The sequence below is a fragment of the Rana temporaria genome, chromosome 13 (assembly GCF_905171775.1).
Source record: "Rana temporaria chromosome 13, aRanTem1.1, whole genome shotgun sequence".
NCBI classification, from domain to species: Eukaryota; Metazoa; Chordata; class Amphibia; order Anura; family Ranidae; genus Rana; species Rana temporaria.
The window spans coordinates 27,602,924-27,623,368 of record NC_053501.1 but is presented as its reverse complement, the minus strand read 5'-3'; the positions used below and the strand labels follow the sequence as shown (position 1 = coordinate 27,623,368).

Here is a 20,445-nt window from a genome sequence, read left to right as displayed (position 1 = left end):
AAAGCTTGGTTATGCACATAAAATGTATCTGGTGTTAATACATGCAGTCTGACTTTGAATAGCCTTTACTTTTTATGATATCTAAACACAACGACCAATCAAAATGCAGCATATGCTATTCAGCTTTGAAGCACACAGTTGTAGACTACACTGTTCATAGGGAATATCCCTATGTAAGGATTTGGTATATCAGTAAGCATTAGAGAACAAGTTATGTAAGAGCTTTTAATGGATAATTAGTATGTTTTATCTCTTTTGTGTTGTAAAACCATGTACCTGCCAGGCTGCATCTGTTAAAATCTATTTATTTTTCCAAAAAAGCCACATTTACAGTAATTGGTGTAAAATGTTTCGGAACGCATCAGCGTATTTTATCAAATCCCTGTGGATTATACATATGTGGTGTTGATATATTACCGATAAGGGCTATACACAAAGCGCTGGTAATTCAGCGCTAGGTAATGATATAAAAGCTTTTCTGCAACAGCGCAAATTGCTTTAAGAGATGAAAAATGCGTCTATGAAGCCTTTTCATTTGCAGCGGCGGGTTAGTAATATGTATGGGAATGTCGTTTCATTGTACCGATAAGACGTTAAGAGTGGCATGCAATATCTCCTTAACTGCCGGCTCCATGTAGCCCATCTGGTGCCAACGGTGGCTAGGGGACCATATAAGCATTTTTTACGATGTCAATGAGATTTCAGAAGTCTTGGACTCAGCTGTCAAGCTGTTGGATAAAAAGTTGCCCAATAATTGAAATTCTGCTGGGGGACAGATTAAGTCTGCAACTTGCTGCCTGCATCTCAGGCTGAATTTTTCCTCGATGGGTCTCTTGGTGATTTGTTCTTATGAAATGTGATTAGGATGAAATGACTTGATTTGTTAAACAGGCCAAGATGACAATGAACATCTGTTTTGATGGACTGAATTGCTTGGGGTTTTTTGCACTAAGTGACTTTTCTTGTTACTTTGTTGCAGAGCGGCGCAGAAGCTCAACCTGTCCTCGAAGCGCAAGAAGTACCATCCGCCGCTTCCGCACTCCAGGGAATATTCCAGTTTCCTGACCAACTTCAGTGGCATTCTTCAGCTTTGTCCACCGCCAACTCCTCCATGTTTGATGAGAGCAGTGTCGAAAATCAAAGACAACCCCGGCATGGGAAAGGTAAAAAAAAAAACAGAAGCATTTTTTTTTTGTAATAGTAAAAATAATAATCTTCTCACCAGAGTAATTGCTTTCCTATTTGCTAACTTTTTTTCTATCATTGATAGATTTTTCCAATTGTATCCTTCTTCCAGCACAATCTAAATCTTTATATCACTGTGATTGCCAGGAACATTGTTGGGAGGGGGCAATAAAATCAATCAGTTTCTTTTCTCTAAATGGAAGAAATACATGGTTTCCCTTACATTTATGTCTAAAGCCAACTTTTTTTTGTTGATTCGAGTACAGAATGGTAAAAAAAATGCCAGATTTTTCTTTTTCATCTGGTGTGCCATGGGGGAGATTTCCTGTAAAGTAGACACAACAGGAAAGGAGAGAACAGCTGTCCAAAGTGAGGAAAGCTGAGGAAATTTGTTTAGCTTTAATCTTATTTTGGTTAAAACCTATATTTTGGATTTTTCATTCACGTTCAGTGACGATGGTCAACAGGACAACAAGGATCTCCATAAAAAAACATACAAACCTGACTGGTGTTTAGACCCTTCACCACGCTTTAAGCACTTTAAGCTATGGATTATGGACTTGGTGATGATGCTTATTTCAGGCATTCTGGATCTTCATTGCAGCAGGAGAGCAGCTGGCATTTTTGGCAAAAATAAATAGTGGTGGGCACTTTAGCAGTCCTGATTTAGAGAAATAGGCTTTGTAACGGGTGGATTGCTTTACAGATTGAAATGGTGATGCCGCATCTGCTTGATTGGTTGCAGTCTCAGATTTAGATTATATAGGGATCCCAATTATAAGAGACATAAACCGTCTTAGTTACCTGTTTTTAAACAAGGTGCCTGGCTGACGAAACACGCTGAAACTTGTGGTTTCCATTTATCTAGGCTGCTTGAAGGCTAAGCCATGTTTTGTGTGCGATACATCTACATATGATTACAGGGACCTATCTACCTAATCTTCCATCAGACCGCCTGGAAGCAGCGATAATGCCTACAAATGGTTTGATATTCTGTGCAGCCAAGTACAATATTATACAAGGTTGCTTATGTTTGTTCCTAAGAGCTCACCTGTCTTTACAGTGCCTGCAGAATCCACCCACCGTTGATAAACATAATGGAGGAAATTATCCACTCTGTGTATTAATGTGTTGGAAACATCAAACAGTTCCATCCACTTAGATAAACTCACCCTTTAAAAGCAATGAGCCAACGCGGAGCGCCTCTTTTAACTGAATTTTTTTCCCCCGCTTGCCGCGGTCTCTCTGGAAGTTATTAAATTTAATGTTGGAATAGTACAAATGATGTCTGAAAGCCATTTTATGATGACACTGGCAAGCAGTTGGATTATACTCAATCTCTGACATTAATGTGCTACTTAAGGTAATTTATCATCCACCGGCATTAAAAAGACATCTTTTCACCGAGAATGCCGAACGGCATCTTAATTTGCCATTTCCTGACTGCCTTGGAATAGGCAGGAGGAATCTCTACGTCAAATTTATATATAAAGTTTTTTTTTTTTTTTTTTTTCGACCTAATAGGATCGCTAGTCAATTTTACATATGTAACACTTAAAGAAAGAAGCACTAAGTGCTTGTCATTTGCCTGGGATTCTTTAAAAGGAGCATCTCAAAGTGATTATTCAGTAAGGAAGCCGCAATCAAGTTCTTTTAATGGCAGCTGTAACTGCAGTTTCATTTTGTTTGTCTATCTCTCTAAAAAGGGGTGTTCTACTTTTAATTTAAAATGATTATAAACATCAGACTTGAAATGTGAACAGAGCATACCCCTCTATAGTGTATACTTGTCTAAATTATTAGCACACTGTAATTTCTGTCTACTGCCTCGTTCCTTTGCTATCAGCATGATTTACTTCTGACAGATTTTCCTGACACCTAGAGAAAAAAGGTGACAGGGATTTCGAGCCTCAGCTCTGTTCCTATAGGCTGTGTGAAGAGGAGTGCATCCCTTCCCTCCAATCGGTTTTCATTGAGCTTTGTGTAACCTCAACTCTCCGCCCCCTGCTTTCTGAAAGTCCAGACAACCTGTATACATTGTGGACTAGGAACAGCAGTAGAGAAGAGAAGACTGCAGATAAGAGAGCTCCAGCTGATTGTTCTGTGTGAAGAGGTGTGTGTCCGTTCCCTCCAATCAGCTCTCACTGAGCTTTGTGTAACCTCCGCTCCCCACCCCCTGATTTCTGAAAGCTCAGACAAGCCGCATACTTTCTGGTCTGTGAACAGATGTAGAAAATACAATACTGCAGATAAATAGGTACAATTTATGTAGGAGGGTTTGTATCATCTGAGGCCAGTCACTTCACTGGGTATATGTAAGGGGTTTTGCTGCAGCATCTAATGCACGCTATGCAAAGCTCACAGTGTGCAGTGAATTTGGAGTAAGCTATTTCAGTACAGTAGAGGAGCCAGTACAACTGTGCAAGAGGGAAAGGAAGGCTAGAGTTCAGCTCTAATACTAATCTTACATTATTCTTTTTTTTTAATTGGATGTCATTTGATTTTCTTTCACTTCTTTCAGCAAAATCAGCCTTCTGCAAGAAGCCAAAACAAAACTGATAAAAATAGAGAACAGAGGGGTGCTGATCAGTGGTGCATTCAGCTAGATTATAATGCAGAACGTGTGCTGTATAAGATATTCTAATATTGCGCTAACAGATTGGCATAGGCCTCTACGGGGAGTGAAGATTCTGCTAACTGCTTAGTGTTGGGCAATTGTTATTCAGCGTTGTAAATATGAAACTGCCTCTGTGGTGTTTACAAGGCTTTATATTCCCACCAATATTGAAGTCTGATCGAGTTATGTGTCGGGATCTGGAGGTGCCCAGCTCTCCAAAGTAGCGTTCGCAATGAAAACAGCCTTTGGCTTGGCCAAGGCGACTGCCAGCTGCGAGTCATGCAAGCAAATAAACAGCTTGTATGAAATATCTTTCATAAACCAATTTTGTAAGGGTTAGGCATATCTGTCAGTTTAAATTACACGGAAGGCAACATATTGGCACTGAGAATCAGACATCCCTAATTAGATTGAGCCTGCTGAGAAGTAATGAAGAAGCCTCATTGGGGGAATGGGATTTGCGAGTAGTGGTCTTTATACATTGCTGTGGATCTGATGTAAAGAAACACATTCAATAAAAGGTGGTAGTTGGATGAGTAGGACAGTAAATAATTTAATAAAAGTTTTATTATTATTATTCAGTGTAATATAAGTGGTGCATTATAACTATAAGCAGAATGTGACCTGGTAAAAGTGGCTTGCAGTCCCAAAACAGCAGCACTCCAACTAAGAGAGAGAGGAGCAGGACTGGGAGCCAATCAGAACCCTGTCAGTTCTGTCTGCTCCTCCTCTTCGCCAAGTGCCCCCATAGCCCCACCCGGGCCAGGCTGTGTGCGTCCATAGACACTGCTCTGCCTCACTTCCTCCTAACCCCTGCTCACAAGATTTGATTGACTGCAGCAGGAGCTAGCTTTGTAATCAGTACATCATTATATACATTTTTTTTTTTAAACAATCAGTATACCTGAATTTGAGGGAGTCTGTTCCACATTTTCACAGCTCTTACTGTACAAAAATATTTCCGTATTTGGAGGTGAAATCTCTTTTCCTCTAGATATAAAGAGTGCCCCCTTATCCTCTGTGATGACCTTAAAGTGAATAACTCAACACCAAGTTCACTATATGTACCCCTTATATATTTGTACATGTTGATCAAATCCCCCCTTATTCTCCTCTTCTCAAGAGTGAATAAATTCAGTTCCCCTTATTTTTCCTCATAGCTGAGCTCATCCATGCCTCTCATCAGTTTGGTTGCCCTTCTCTGCACTTTCTCCAGTTCCCCGATATCCTTTTTGAGAACTGGTGCCCAAAACTGAATTGCATATTCCAGATGAGGTCTTACTAATGATTTGTACATCGGCAAAATAATATCTCTCTCTCTGGAGTCCATACCTCTCTCTTAATACAAGAAAGGACTTTGCTTGCTTTGGAAACTGCAGCTTGGCATTGCATGCTAATATTGAGCTTATGATCTACCAAAACCCCCAGATCCTTCTCCACTATGGATTCCCCCAGATGTACTCCCACTAGTATGTATGATGTGTGCATATTCTTAGCCCCCAAGTGCATAACTTTACATTTATCAACATTAACTACTTGCCGACCAGCCGCCGTCATTCTACACCAATTCTCCATCATTGGTGTATATCAGTTATGTTCAGTCATTCATGTTGATAGGAGCATAACACCATCCTGCGATTTCCTCTGCGACTGCATATATCATCTTTATGCTGCGATTCTATTTCTGCACTCTACTTGCACCTTGCAATTTCTTCACCTCTTGGACTGAGTCGCAGTTGCACCATTTACACTTTGTAACAATTGGACAATCTTGCGGTTCCATCCACCATTCATATGATGTGATTTTACTTACATTATACAGTCACCTATTTGTATGTATTTGCACTCTTATTCAGTTCACTGTTTTATTCATCCATTATTGTTGTATATCAGTTCAGTCCAGTAATTTATTTTGATTGGAGCATAACACCATCCTGCTATTTCCTCTGCGACTGCATATACTATTATCTTTACGTTGTGATTTTATTGATGCACCTTATCTGCACTGTTTGCACATTCATTCAGTACACCTTTGGATGCACCTTATCATAGCATTTAGAGCGATTTTTATCTTTCAGTCAGTCTATTTGCATATTTGCACATTCATTTATCAATTATACTATTTTGGTTATTTATACATTTTTACCAATTACACCATTCTATGCTATTGGAGCGCAACACCATCTCTTGATTTTTTTTCCATATCACAGAACCTCTAATGCAGTGTTTTTCAACTCCAGTCCTCAAGGCACATCAACAGGTCATGTTTTCAGGCTTTCCATTATTTTGCACAGGTGATTTGATCAGTTTCACTGCCTTAGTAATCACTACAGCCGTTTCATCTAAAGGAAATCCTGAAAACATGACCTGTTGGTGTGCCTTGAGGACTGGAGTTGAAAAACACTGCATGTGCCCTCCTTATCCCAGTATTGTGCCCTCCTGAACCTCCATGTACTATGCCCCTCTGCTTTCCCCTTGTACTGTGCCCTTTGTGTTGATTAGTCTTTGATTTATGGCATGTTTTCTTATTGTTTAAAATCTATTTTATTGAATGTACTGTACCAATGAATATATGGTTATGTTCTTTCAACTACTTGTATTTAATTTTTTGAAAGTAGGTGCATACATTTGGGCAGGCTTGTAGGGGTCCCAGTACATTTCTTTGCCCAGGGTCCCATGATACTAATAAGCTGGCCCTGGGTACAGGAGATTTGTCTCAAAGATCTCAGACACTTCATACAGATCTGTTTTTTAACCATTTCCAGCCTAGTTAGAACATATAAAGCTCTTTTTAAAGATTCCTATTACTATGTCAGAAAATAGGACTCGGAAAAACCCCGAAAAAGTTCCAGAAAGGGTGACTTCATATAACTGGTGATGAATTCATCTCCCAATCCTCATTCTCTGCAGGTTTTCCCCCCAAGAGCACAAATACCTTTTAAGGTCTAGGAATATAGATAAGCCACAAATGAGAGCCCAATATAAACAATGAATCTGGCTCCAAAGTGGTTGTCTAAATGATTTGATCACCATTGTGTAGGTTTACTTTAAGTGCTTCATAATACACACAAAAAAACACTGTACATCAGACCCACAGGTGATCATGCAGTTAAAAGCAAATGTGAAAGCTTCTGTGTTTTTTTCCTCCCTTGAAAGCTCTTGTTAGTATAATGCAAGTGACCTTGGAGCCTTGACTGGTCTATTTCAAAGTTACATTACATGGTGAGATCTCAGCATTTTGTGAACATCTAAAAGCTGACATTACAGATATTGGCGCATAGTGTGTTTATTTCAGATGTAACTGATGTTAGGTGAGGATGGGCAGTTTGGGGGGCTGGGCAGCTGATGGAAATGATCATGAGCAAAGGTCAGGATCAATATAGAATTCCCTTTCTCCTTGTCCAGGCTGCAGTATTCTAATAATAGGTGTAATGCCCTGTACACACCATCGGTTTGTCTGATGAAAACGGACCGATGGACTGTTTTCATCGGACGAACCAATCGTGTGTGGACCCCATCGTCACCCATCGGTGAAACAAAAAAAAATCTGTTTTAAATTTTTCTTATGGTTAAAAACCCGATAGAAAAAAACGATCGTCTGTGGGGAAATCCATCGACCAAAAATCCATGCATGCTCAGAATCAAGTCGACGCATGCTCGGAAGCATTGAACTTCATTTTTCTCAGCACGTCGTAGTGTTTTACGTCACCGCGTTGGACACAATCGGATTTTTAACCGATGATGTGTAGGCAAGACTGATGAAAGTCGGCTTCATCGGATATCTGATGAAAAAAAATCCATCGGTTTAGATTCCATCAGATATCCGATCGTGTGTACAAGGCATTAGAGCAATGAAAGGCGAGTTGATGGAGCCATTTATCTTATTAAATTCTAACAATAAAGTGGTTGTAAAAGTTGATGTTTTTTTTTTTTACTTTTAAAGTGTAACTAAACACACAACAGTACAATCGGTGTATATATGCAGTAAGGGGTTAATCCTCTGCTTTGTGTATGAAGGCTGTGTGATCCTGTCTTCTTTGATCCTCCTCTTCTTTAACTGACTCCAACCCATCTCTCAATAGAACAGAGGATTAGGAGTCAGGCTGCACATGCTCAGTTTGGTATGTATTGGTAGAGAGTTTTTTTTTTTCTTGGGAGCGTGCATGTGATCAGCACAGTGCCAATCAGCACTGTCCAGACAGGATTAGGGGAGAATAAAAACTCCTCCTACAAGCATAAGCAGATAGTGATACAAGTCACAAGACTCATATATACTGTAATGCTGAAGATAAAAGGTATTTAGCATTTTATATTTACTAAAGCTATTGCATTTCCATGTTCTGTGTACCGCAAAGTACTGCTGCCCATTGTTTTACAAAGTCTAGAATATTCTCAGTAAGCCTGGCAGACCACAGCGGCATATGCAGCCTGGAGAAGATTGGTTTTAATTAGTCATTTTGAACGCCGGCTTTAAATGACTTTTAACCGAACGTCACCGAAGTGTTTCAAGGTTGGCAAAAAAAAAAAAAAATGTTAATAAGGCTTGTGCCAGAAAAGGTTGATGCAGCTTTCACAGGAGTTCAGCCTTGAATCTGTCAGCAACAATGCACTGGGAGTTTTGAAGCAGCGATTTCATTTATTTTAAGGCTCACTTAGTTTCTAGGACTGCCTCTTCCAATTCAGATCACCGCGGCAGCGGGAAGAGAGCATTGTACTCTATTAGGCAGTCTGTTCCGCTGTAGAATCGCTCGCAGGAGAAGTAATGTGACTTTTTATGAAAGCTTTTATAATATGCCGCTGATGGAGAGAAAAAGAGCCTTATTAGACTTGCCGTCTAAATCATTCTTCTTCTAGACAAAGAAATAAGCAGTGATCTATTTTTTTTTTTTACCCCTAAGTGTGTTTTTATTGCTATTATAGTGTTTAGAAATGGTTGTTACACGGAGCAATAAGGGAGCTGCACATTTTCTTAGGAAGCAGCGAAGGATGCATGTTATTTAGTTTTACGCGCATGTGCCATGAAAAAAACGTCAGGTTTATTTAATGAGGCAGCACACAGAGGAACATGCAGAAACCCATAGCAACCCGATTTGACTATATGTCAATTTAGAGCTTTTAGAACAATTTTGACTACAAATGGTTATCTGAGATACGCTACGCCCGCCAAAATTTACACCGGGCTATTTGAATCTACCCCAATGTTTTTTCACGACGAGAAAAATGACGATGTGAAAAACTACGAGAAAAAATAGAGCAGGTTCTAAATTTTTTATGGCAATTTTTCTCGTCAAGAAAAATGCTCTGGAGCCTACACACGACCGTTTTTCACAACCAATTTAAAAAATGGCATTTTTCTTGTCATGAAAAACGGTTGTGTGTACGTGGCATAAGATAACCCATTCCTCACCTCCATATGACACTGCTGGGTACCTGAGCAGCCAGTTGGCAAGCACAAGTTCTGTAATGTAGGCGGCTGAATCACATGTTCTTCATACCTGGAAGTACTTGTCATATACTTCACTTTTGACAGCTGAAGGGAGCACTAGGGGAAGGAAGGAATTCTGCCACTGGGGAGGGAGCAATTAAAGTAGTTCTAACATTTTTTTACTCTCATTCATGATCTGCATTAAAGTAAAAACAAAAAACAAAAAAACAACCCACTATCTGTCCTACTTTCCGATTTTCTTCTAAGCACCTACCTGACTTCTGTCACTTCTCCAGGACTGTCTCCAACTGCAGCACTGCTTCCCTCACTGAGGGCTGCAGAGCCAAAGACACCTACTGCTGTCAGTCAAACTCCTGTGAGGAGGGAGTGGGGGGCGAGGCTTATTGGCACTGTGTGTCTATGGATGCACACAGCCATGCCATGGGTGCCTCCTTACCACAAGGCTTACTAAGGAGGCACCTGGAGAAGGGAGAAGTTGACAGATGGACTGTCTATAGTGGAGGTAGTGGACCTTTCTGTGCAATATCCTTCTTTTTTTTAATAAATAGACTTTAGTGTCACTTTAAGTGAACCTGTTGCTTTTTCCCTGCAAAGCACATGTTCACTTTAATTACCTGTAAATTATGGTCTTTTTTTTTATAGGAATGGTATGTCTTCTGAGCTGTATAAATGTAAAACTGGCATAAGAAAAGATATTTCCTCTGTTCTCTTTGATGGCTTTCTCCAAAACTAGTCTAATAACCCCAGGCTTCTTCCGTGAAGCTTTACTTGTACCATGTGTTAGGCAGATTGAAATGGATACAAGTCTGCATGGTCTTCAGATTAAAGCTGTACTCTGAGATTACAAAATGATCCTTGAAATGGGGCTTTCCCCCCAAACTGCAAGGGTTAAACACTCGTTATCTAGGGTACCTAAAGAAGCCTACAGTGAGGGAAAAAAGTCTTTGATCCCCTGCTGATTTTGTACATTTGCCTACTGATAAACAAATGATCAGTCTTGCTGACAAAACCTTTGTTGGCAATCACAGAGGTCAGATATTTCTTGTAGTTGGCCACCAGGTTTGCACACATCTCGGGTGGGATTTTGTCCCACTCCTCTTTGCAGATCCTGCCCAAGTCATTATTGTTTCGAGGATGGCTTTTGGTAACTCGAACCTTCAGCTCCCTCCACATATTTTCTATGAGGTTAAGTTCTGGAGACTGGCTAGGCCACTCCAGGACCTTAATGTGCTTATTTTTGAGCCCCTCCTTTACTGCCTTGGCCATATGTTTTGGGTCATTATCATGCTGGAATACCCATCCACGACCCATTTTCAATGCCCTGGCTGAGGGAAGGAGGTTCTCACCCAAGATTTGATGGTACATGGCCCCGTCCATCGTCCCTTTGATGCAGTGAAGTTGTCCTGTCCCTTTAGCAAAAAAACGCCCCCAAACCATAATGTTTCCACCTCCATGTTTGACAGTGGGGATGGTGTTCTTGGGTTCAAAGGCAGCTTTCCTCCTCCAAGCACGGTGAGTTGAGGCCAAAGAGTTTTATTTTGGTCTCATCTGACCACAACTCTTTCAGTTCTCCTATGAATCATTCAGATGTTCATTAGCAAACTTCAGATAGGCCTGTACATGTGCTTTCTTGAGCAGGGGGACCTTGCTGGTGCTGCAGGATTTCCGTCCTTCACAGCGTAGTGTGTTATCAATTGTTTTCTTGGTGACTATGGTGCCAGCTGCCTTGAGATCATTGACAAGATTCTCCCCCGTGTAGTTCTGGGCTGATTCCTCACTGTGCTTATAATCATTGAAACTCCACAAGGTGAGAACTTACATCAAGCCCCAGACTAAGGGAGATTGACAGTCATTTTGCGTTTCTTCCATTTGCGAATAATCGCACCAACTGTTGTCACCCTCTCACAAGGCTGCTTGGCGATTGGTCTTGTAGCCCATTCCAGCCTTGTGTAAGCCTACAATCTTGTCCCTGACATCCTGGGACAGCTCTTTGGTCTTGGCTATGATGGAGAGATTGGAATCTAATTGATTTATTGCTTCTGCTTCAATTTATAACTTTTTTGAAATGCGTTTTTTTCTGGATATTTTTGTTGTTGTTCTGTCTCTCACTGTTAAAATAAACCTATCATTAAAATTATAGACTGATCATTTCTTTGTCAGTGGGCAAACATTCAAAATCAGCAAGGCATGAAATACCCTTTTCCCTCACTGTATGCTCGCTCCTGCAAGTTTTTCCTCTCAGGGCAAGCTGCTTCTCTTTGGCCGGTGGCCACACTCTGTCATCATGCACAATGCAGGAGCAGCAGACAGTGGGAAGAGCAAGGGGTAAGATAAGTAAAACTGCCTACTGAAAGAAATTCTGAAAAGCCCAACCCCAGGCGATAGTTGTTTTTAGATAAGGTGGGATTGGATTAGGCCAGCCTTTTTTTTAATCAGGGTGCCTTCTGAGTTCTTCAGGGATGCCTTAGCAAAATGCCTAAAAATTGCTCCAAATTGCCCAAAAATTTGGTACAAGCCAATAGGTGGATCAGGGTTACTTTTTTGTTACACAAATCCAAAGTTTTTCAATGTACAAAATTACAACTAGAGGCGGGGCTGTGCAGCTGCAGATCAGGAAATGTCTAACTGTCTGTGATTAGCGGTGTGCCAGTGTCCGCTTCCTGGCAGGATTGGGCAGGTGGGTTGGGACTAACGCCCCGTACACACGATCGGAAATTCCGACAGCAAAAGTCCGATGTGAATTTTGAATGGAAATTCCGACCGTGTGTATGCTCCATCGGACTTTTGCTGTCGGAATTTCCACCAACAAAAAATTGAGAGCTGGTTCTCAAATTTTCCGATGGAAAGAATTCGCAAATTTCTATCGTCTGTAGCAATTCCGACACGCAAAATTCAGTTTTTATGTTCCGAAACAATTCGGCGCACCCTCGGAAGCATTGAACTTAATTTTCTCGTCTCGTCATAGTGTTGCACGTCACCGCGTTCTTGACGGACAAAAGTTCAGAGATCTTTTCTGTGACCGTGTGTATGCAAGCGTGACGGAAAATCCAATCGTGTGTACGCGGCATTAGGTCCCGAACATGCCCGAGCCCATCTCTAATCCTAACCTTGGACACTGGGCCAGTTAAGCACAAGGTGGACATCGGGAACTTGCACAGCATCCATTTTTTGACCCCCCCTTCTTTGTCAGCACTGGGGTCACGTTGGCTGTATGAGGGAGAAAAAGAGGAAGCGATAGCGCTGGAATACTAGTCAGTACCAGTGTATTTACTTCAAAAGAATAAATCACCTCTATTGTTGGGTGTCCTACCTGTGTGGATGCTGCTGTAATATGTAAATTTATTAGTTTATTTTTAAACATTTTAGAAGGGGGTGCCTCAAGATCATCAATACATTTTAAAGGTTGTCCTGGCTAGATAAAAGGTTGAAAAACACTGGGTTAGAACTTCTCTCTGCTTTTTTATTTCTGTCTTTTTCCATGTTGAGAAGGTTTCCTCACATTTCCTGTTCAGTGTTAAAGGGGGGTATCAGGACAGGAAGTAATGAGAAATCTCTTTAGTGGGGAAAAGGGAAAGCCAACAGGAAAAGGAAATATCGAATAAACTGGTAAAATGTTAGGACCACCTCTGGCTTTTCTGTCCTGGAGACGCCAAGCCTTTCATTTCTGGTCCTGGTTTTTAACAGGTGTGTCAGTGGGCCAGAAAGGGAGTGGAACTTTTCCTGGTGGATGGGCAGACCGCCATAAAAACCTAAAGTTCTTAAGCTTCCCCACTGCTGCTCTATAATAGGCAATATTGGTAAACCTTTAGTTATAACAATCTATATATTTTTTTTAACAGACTGTGTAGTAGACATTTTCCAGTACGTTGGTAAGTATACATAATTGGCACTAGCAACATCTGCCACATCATTAATTAACCGATAGAGTTTCCAGTTGATTGCTAGAAATCCTAAAGCCTGCTATATGCAGGGATTTGGGTTCAGATTGCATTCCCCTATAGCTGTGTGACAAGCAGAGAGGGATTCCTGTTCCATTCCACTCATTTACCATCTCAATGTGGTTAATCCTACATATATAAGAATGCAGCAGCTGAGCTGTAGGGTGGGGGGATGTTGCCGTGTAAAGACCGAGTAATTAAATGTATAGAGAAGAAGATACTTGAGATGGATTTGGTGTCTGCACATAAAATTCAAGAGATACGAGAATAAGATCTCTGGTGTATAGTAGCTGAAAAGAATTAGCATATATAAAATGTTGTGTATATATGTTGTTAATTAGAGATATCCTTTCCTACCACCGCCCCCTCCTTTCCAGGATGCTTTTTTGATTGATGCAAATCAATGTAGCAATATCATACACATATACTCTAAATATCCAAAACTCGTTTGCCCTAGGGATCAAATATTGGCTCCGTAGGAGGTGAACAATTCTGCATTTTAAATAAGACACAATAAAACTCACACCCATGTAATAACCATTATGGATAATCACCGGCTGTTTATTCTTTGGTTGCTTTGTCCTGTATCTCCCCAGTTCTCTTCCTCTCTCATTTACTGAGTAGCCAGAGGTGAAGCCCCTGGGCTAGGAGGATGCAGGGTACCTTTGATCTTATTATGCAGCAAAGCCAGAGCTGGAGACATATAGCAGGACAGGCTGGACGGTGAGGGGGTAAGGGGGGCTTTAAAAAAACAACAACACTGTATTATTAATATAGTTACCTAGTGGGGACAATTGCATTACATACCAGGTGAATGCTTATTTTCATTTTAAACTGAACTGTATTTTGTATTCACATTGACCAGGTGTAATAGAGGCTATTTTATAATTTCAACATAAATATATATATATATATATATATATATATATATATATATATATATATATATAGTAAAATATGTAAAACCCAACATTTCATATTTCTGATATGTGCCTGCTGTACCATGTACTTGTATTGTGCAAAATCCCCGGTGTTCCTGCAAGTCCCTCTGCATGCCTTTTAAAAACTGACCACACTAGGAATGACAGCACAGAGTTCTCACTTCTCTAGCTGTGCTGACTTGGCCTGCTCTTCACCAGTGATCAGTCTTACCCTGAAACTCTCACCCCGCCCCCCTCTCACCCATTCATTGAGAAGACCGGTGTGCTGCTGTTTCTCCTACCCCAGCTCTTATGCAGCTGAGAAGAGAGGGAATGTGATTATTTATAGAAAAAAATAATGTATTGGTGATTTTTTTTTATATGTATACACAAATACTTTGCCTTGCTCTCCAATTTTAAACTGAATGGGATGTTTTAAAAGTTAAGGGCTTATTTATACTTTAAGCTATGGCTAAGCGAAAAAAACTGAGCCAATTCTCCTATCCACACATTTAGTGGATGGAGGAATCCTCCTTGCTGTGCTATTGTATTCTGACAGCAGGGAGACTCCACCACCCCTACTCCCACCCCCTTCAATGTCAGAATACACAGATCAGCGCTGTAGCCGCTGATCAAATGGCTTTTTTCCAGCAGGTCCATTCAACAGAAGTTTGATAGATAGATCAATAGATTAACTTCTGTTGAGCAGCAGTGGCCACACCGGGATCAAAATTCAGCCAATCCTGGTGAACCACCTGAATTTCAACCTATTGATGGCCACCTTTGGCAGCAGAGGCAGAGTTTCAGCGCAAACAGGTACTGTAGTTTTGAGGTGTGCTGAATTTCTGGCAGGATTAACTATATTTCTATATACTTGTACCATTTTTAAAGTATTGGGAAATGTTAATGTTTTGCCAAGTTATATTAAATGCCCAGACATACACTTTAGGATTTCTTATTTATTCACTAGAAACTTTTTCTTTAAATAAAATACATGAATAAAAACCTGACAGCTAAATATTTTATTTTTTTCAACTTTCTGTTTTTTATTTTGATTTCAGTTAGTTGCTCCCTTAGCCCCATGCCAGTACAGCGAGGAAGTAACTGGCTACTTAAGTTTGAGTGCTATAGAAAATTATTCCCCAGCAGATGGAAATCAGCCTCCGATGGTTGAATCTGCTTTCCTAATACACACTTGAGAGTTCTTGTACGTTCGTTTTTTTGACCGCATGTAGTGTACGGATGTGAGTTCTCCTCCCTCCCTCCCAGATTATAAAGTCTATTCAGGTTTTTTTTTATAACCTATAGAATTCAGCACTTTAGCCTTGGGCTACTCAAAGGAGATGAGATAGTAGGTGGGAGGGGGTCTGACCTAACAGATTCCAATTTCTGTAATGATGAAAATGGTAAAATAGGGCCTGTTAAACCGTAGCATGTATTAAAATCTATTTTTATAGCTGGCTCAATAGGCGAAGCTTCTAACAGAGGCGACCCAAATACTCCTCTTTCTGTAGCCCCTTTTAATAGACTTTTTTTTTCTAGGTGCAATAAGCATTCTAAGTAGTAAAAAAAATAATCAGGGTACTACAGTTTGAATTGGAGGGTTTATAAAAGCTGGCTTCTGATTGGCTGCTACATTTACAGCACTGAACTGCTATGTGCACCATGTTTTATTAGGTTCTGCTAATGTACATGTAAACCCTAAAAATAACCACCTCTTATTTGCTCCCTTTAGTCTCTTAAAGCGGAGTTTCAGGAATTAGACAAAATCTACCCTTACAGTAGGGCTTCAGTACCCCCCTGCAAGGGTTAACAACTTGTTTTGTCTAGGGGTGTAGGAAGAAGGTGTAATACTTATCTTATTCCTAGTTCCAGCAGGCTCCCTCCATCTTTGTGACCAGTCCAGCACTGCTGCCTCTCTCAGGTGCATTGGACCATGGCTGTGCGCTCACCTCTTCACATACATTGCAGGTTAAATAGCCCTGCATTGCACGTGATGGCTCACATAGTGTTAACAAAAAGTGTTAGGACTACAGAACACCTTCCCTAGGTTTATAAGAGGGTGTTCTGTAAACAAATTTTCTATCCAAGGGTCGTAGGCAGGTGCAGTTCCGCCTTCCCTTTTGTAGGTGGTGCTATTCCAGCACGCGCTGAGCAAGAGGAACAGAGATTGAGAGGAGCTTTTTGTTCCTCTGATGCCTCTGTAGGTGTCATCAGGGGAGCATCTGTCCAATTGGACGTTGCTGCACTGAATGGCCTCTACAGCCATCTTTAGCGAGGGCAGTGCTAATAAATAGCACTGCCCCAGTGCAGTTGGTGCGCATTTGCAATGTGGATAGTTTAGGGACAGGATCCCTGCTACTTAGGCACATTGCACATAGCAGTACAGAGAGGTTATGGTTGAGGAGGGATAGTGCAGGGATACTACGCTTGGCTCCACCATATGGGAACCTTAGTTGGTATTCCAATCTACAGGAGCCTGCACAGCTGTTCTGCCCATCAGCCACCCCCTTCATCAAATGCAGTTTTGGTAATGTAGCCTACCAAGGCGTCCTCTCAAATACAAAGACTTTAATTTTTTTTTTCTTCGCCATGTGACTGGGTGGTTTAGTTTGGTTTGAGTTCTTCTTGCTCATCACTTTATTATTTTCACCTGTGGTGAAGCTCTAATATAGGAGCGAAACAACATGCAAGGTTTAAGGTCCTTTTGGGAGCACATAGTTTTCCATTTCTTTTTTCTTGGGGGTCACATAAATGAATATCTTTTCCTTTTTTTTTGCCTGGGTGACATACAAAAATATGCCCTCCAAGACATTGATTTTCAACTAGAAGGACTTTTGTGCATATGTTGAATACGGGGATCGACCATTAGTGGTGTTTTTGCATCCACATGCATTACATATCTGAGGCCCCGTACACACGTCCGAGGAACTCGACGTGCCAAACACATCGAGTTCCTCGTCGAGTTCTGGGTTGAAGCCGCCGAGGATCTCGGCGAGCCAACTTTCCTCATTGAACAACGAGGAAATCGAGAACATGTTCTCTATTTGGCCCGACGAGTTCCTCGTCGGCTTCCTCGGTGAAAAGTGTACACACGACCGAGTTTCTTGGCAGAATCCAGCTCCGATCGAGTTTCTGGCTGAATTCTGCCGAGAAACTCGGCCGTGTGTACGGGGCCTATGAGACATAGGTCTTGATAGGCCATCAGAGAGATAGCTTCACATTCTGGGTGAGATTTTGACACAATTCCTTTCTTTTACAATTAATGCACATTTCATGCTGGAACAGGTGAACAGTGATAGCCATCTGCATCCTCTAAGACCATACTTATTGTATGCCAATTGTCTGTGTATCAGCCATCATTATTGGATCAGTCCTGAGGGATAAAATCAAACTTCAGGGACAGCGGTGACTTCAGGTGAAGAATAAAGAGCTTAATGCCTGGAGTGGAGAGAAGAGGAAATAAGAAGTAACAAACAAGGGTGGAAGTGACCTACCTCTCTAACAGATTTACACTATCGAAAGAGTTTATTTTGAATTTGTTTCACGATTAATGCCTGAATGTTGTAATAAGTAACCGCTTTAAGGGGAGAGACCATTCCATCGGCTGCTGAGCTGAGGAAAATTCAGCATAACAAGCGCTTTTTTTTTTTTACTTCTCATGAGGGCCACATGCCCTTTGGTAGTCTTTGTTCTCCTTTTGATGCATATGCATGATGATCTGACCTTGTGAGGGACGATCCTAGAAGGGAGATCAAGATTGAGCGCTAATCTCTGTGGAGTCTATTGGAAGCCATTTTGTGTCTGATGAACGATTGAGCATTGTTAGACAGCTTATAATTTGGTGGTCTAAGGGTAAGAGGCCCAGTGTGCTGTTGTGTTGGTGGAGGTTCTTTTCACCCTTTATATGAGAAACATTTACATAAACTGGAAGTGCCCTATACTTTTGGATATATATGGAATTTTTTTTAAGGATTTCTCTATATTTAGAAAGTGCTGCATTTTTACTTCCTTATTCATGTTAACTGTAACCAACAGTTAATGCAGTGTTTCTCAATTCCAGTCCTCAGGCCCCCCCAACAGGTCAGGTTTTCAGGATTTCCATTATTTTGCACAGGTGATTTGATCAGTTTCACTGCCTTAGTAATCACCACAGCCTTTTCATCTGAGGGAAATCCTGAAAACCTGACCTGTTGGGGGGGCCTGAGGACTGGAATTGAGAAACACTGCGTTAATGTCTGCTGCTGTTTTAAGTTGAATTGTGTTACCCTAAGCGTGCAGATTGAATTTTTACTATGTGTTAAAGTATTGCAAAGAACTGTTATACCCAGATTGCCGGTAATACTAAGACTTTGTTGGCATAGTGTTTGGAACTGTAAGTGACCTACTTGCCGCTCATCTTCCATGTGTCAATTGTAACTTTTACTTTATCAAATAATTCCGCCCCCTTCCTTGGATTCTTTGTGTTTTTACTCTATCTTGGGGTACCAATCAACTGGCCCTGCCTACAGGGTGACAATGTTGCTCCTCCATAAATACAGTACGATGATTGAGGGTTGTCACCCTAGGACAAGAAGTGTGTTTCTGGCAGGAACAGTAGGTGAAAATAAGGGAAACAAGCCTGAAAAAAAGGAATCTATTGCAGCCACCTCCTTTAATGACTAAGACAAAGAGATCAAAACAAGCCATAGGAAACATTAACAAGTTGTCAAAGTGGAAATATCTACTTAATTTACCTTCAGCTTGATAATCCAGTTTTGTGGCCTGTAGGCAGGAACACAGCTTTTTTATGACACGTAACGATCAAAGGCAATTTTGAGTCCCGCAATAGAAATCACATGCTTGCTTATATAAATCATCCTCTTGCTTATATATTTGTATAAAGAATAAACAAAAATGCCCTAAATGTTTAAATACAATTGATATTTTTTACAGGTGAAAGTAATGGTGAGAATCTGTCCATCACAAGGGATCCATGACACATCAGAATCCATGTCTTTTTTAAAAGTTGACCCGCGAAGGAAACAGATCACTCTATATGACCCACCTACATGTGGCCCCACCATGACAGGCCACAGAAGAGCTGTGGTTGCCGTCCCAAAGATGTTTGCCTTTGATTCAGTGTTTCCTCAAGATGCTTCACAGGTAAGTCGACTTTCAAATTTTGTACAACACATTTTAACAAACATGTTGATTTCTAGGGACAAATCCAATTGAACGCACCTTTAAAGCCTTGTACACAATCAATACAGTTCAATAAAAACAGCCAACGTTCGAACCATGCGTATGGCAGCCGCTCCGACAGAAGCCAGCCGTTTGGAAGCATACTAGAAAACCAGCAGCTGACCAACTCCCAATCAGCACTCTCATTGGCTGAGAGCGCTGATTTGAGTGTTCTGGTGGAGGGGGAGGGGGGGCGGCTTACGTTCCCCTGTCAGAACACAGCTCAGTGGGGAGAAATCGCTGTACTAACATTGAATCTTTAGTACAGTGGCTCCAACCATACATAGTGTGTACCAGGCTTAAAGTGTTACTAAACCCCCAACAAGTAAAATCAGTCTGTATATGCAGTAAAGCATTATTTGCTATCGTAAGATCCCTATCAAACTTTTAGAAAACTGTTTTTCTTCAGCCTTAAATGTAATTTATGCTATATCTCCAGAGACACCACTTGTATGATAGCATGGCAATTTGCTTACTCAGTAAGATCCACAGTCAGTATCATCTCACTTAGAACATTTAGAAGTAGAATTCAATGTAATTATTGAAGAAAACCAGGCCATGATACTATATCAGCTTGATCATAGGTCAAATTAGGAGGCAAAGTATCTTTGGGTAAGAACGTTTACTTTTGCAACGTGCAGAGATTTTTATTTTGATGTCTGATTATTGGTGCTTCTTACCTTGACACTAAACCTAAGATCGAGCAAAACATATCATGGACCTGTTTTCTGGGATAATTGCTTTGTGCAGTGGGACCAAGCACAGTCCAGAAGCTGTGATTTACTACTGCAGAGGTGAAAGGCTTAAGCTGGTCTCCCTTGCTGCAGCAGTGATTTATTTACGAATCCAATAGAGTTTTTTACAACTTGGTGTGTTACAAAAAGTGTTTGTGTTTTTTAACTGAAGCCTCCTTGCACAGCAAGGTTGAAACAGAAACCAAACTACAACATGGAGATGCTAGAGCAGGGATATGCAATTAGCGGACCTCCAGCTGTTGCAAAACTACAAGTCCCATCATGCTTTGCCTCTGGGTGTCATGCTTGTGGCTGTCAGAGTCTTGCTATGCCTCATGGGACTTGAAGTTCTGCAACAGCTGGAGGTCCGCTAATTGCATAT

At 40.9% G+C, this 20,445-nt stretch overlaps 1 protein-coding gene across 2 annotated transcripts in view; it reads left to right on the top strand.

Annotated features, from left to right (window-relative positions):
• The window catches only part of KIF26A (kinesin family member 26A), a 194,518-nt gene that overhangs the window by 140,038 nt on the left and 34,035 nt on the right, over positions 1-20,445 (top strand). For both annotated transcript variants that reach the window (XM_040332379.1, XM_040332380.1), the window contains exons 5-6: positions 980-1,163; positions 19,042-19,251. In XM_040332379.1, the coding sequence (XP_040188313.1) occupies positions 980-1,163; positions 19,042-19,251 (394 nt within the window). The remainder of the gene's footprint in view (positions 1-979; positions 1,164-19,041; positions 19,252-20,445) is intronic.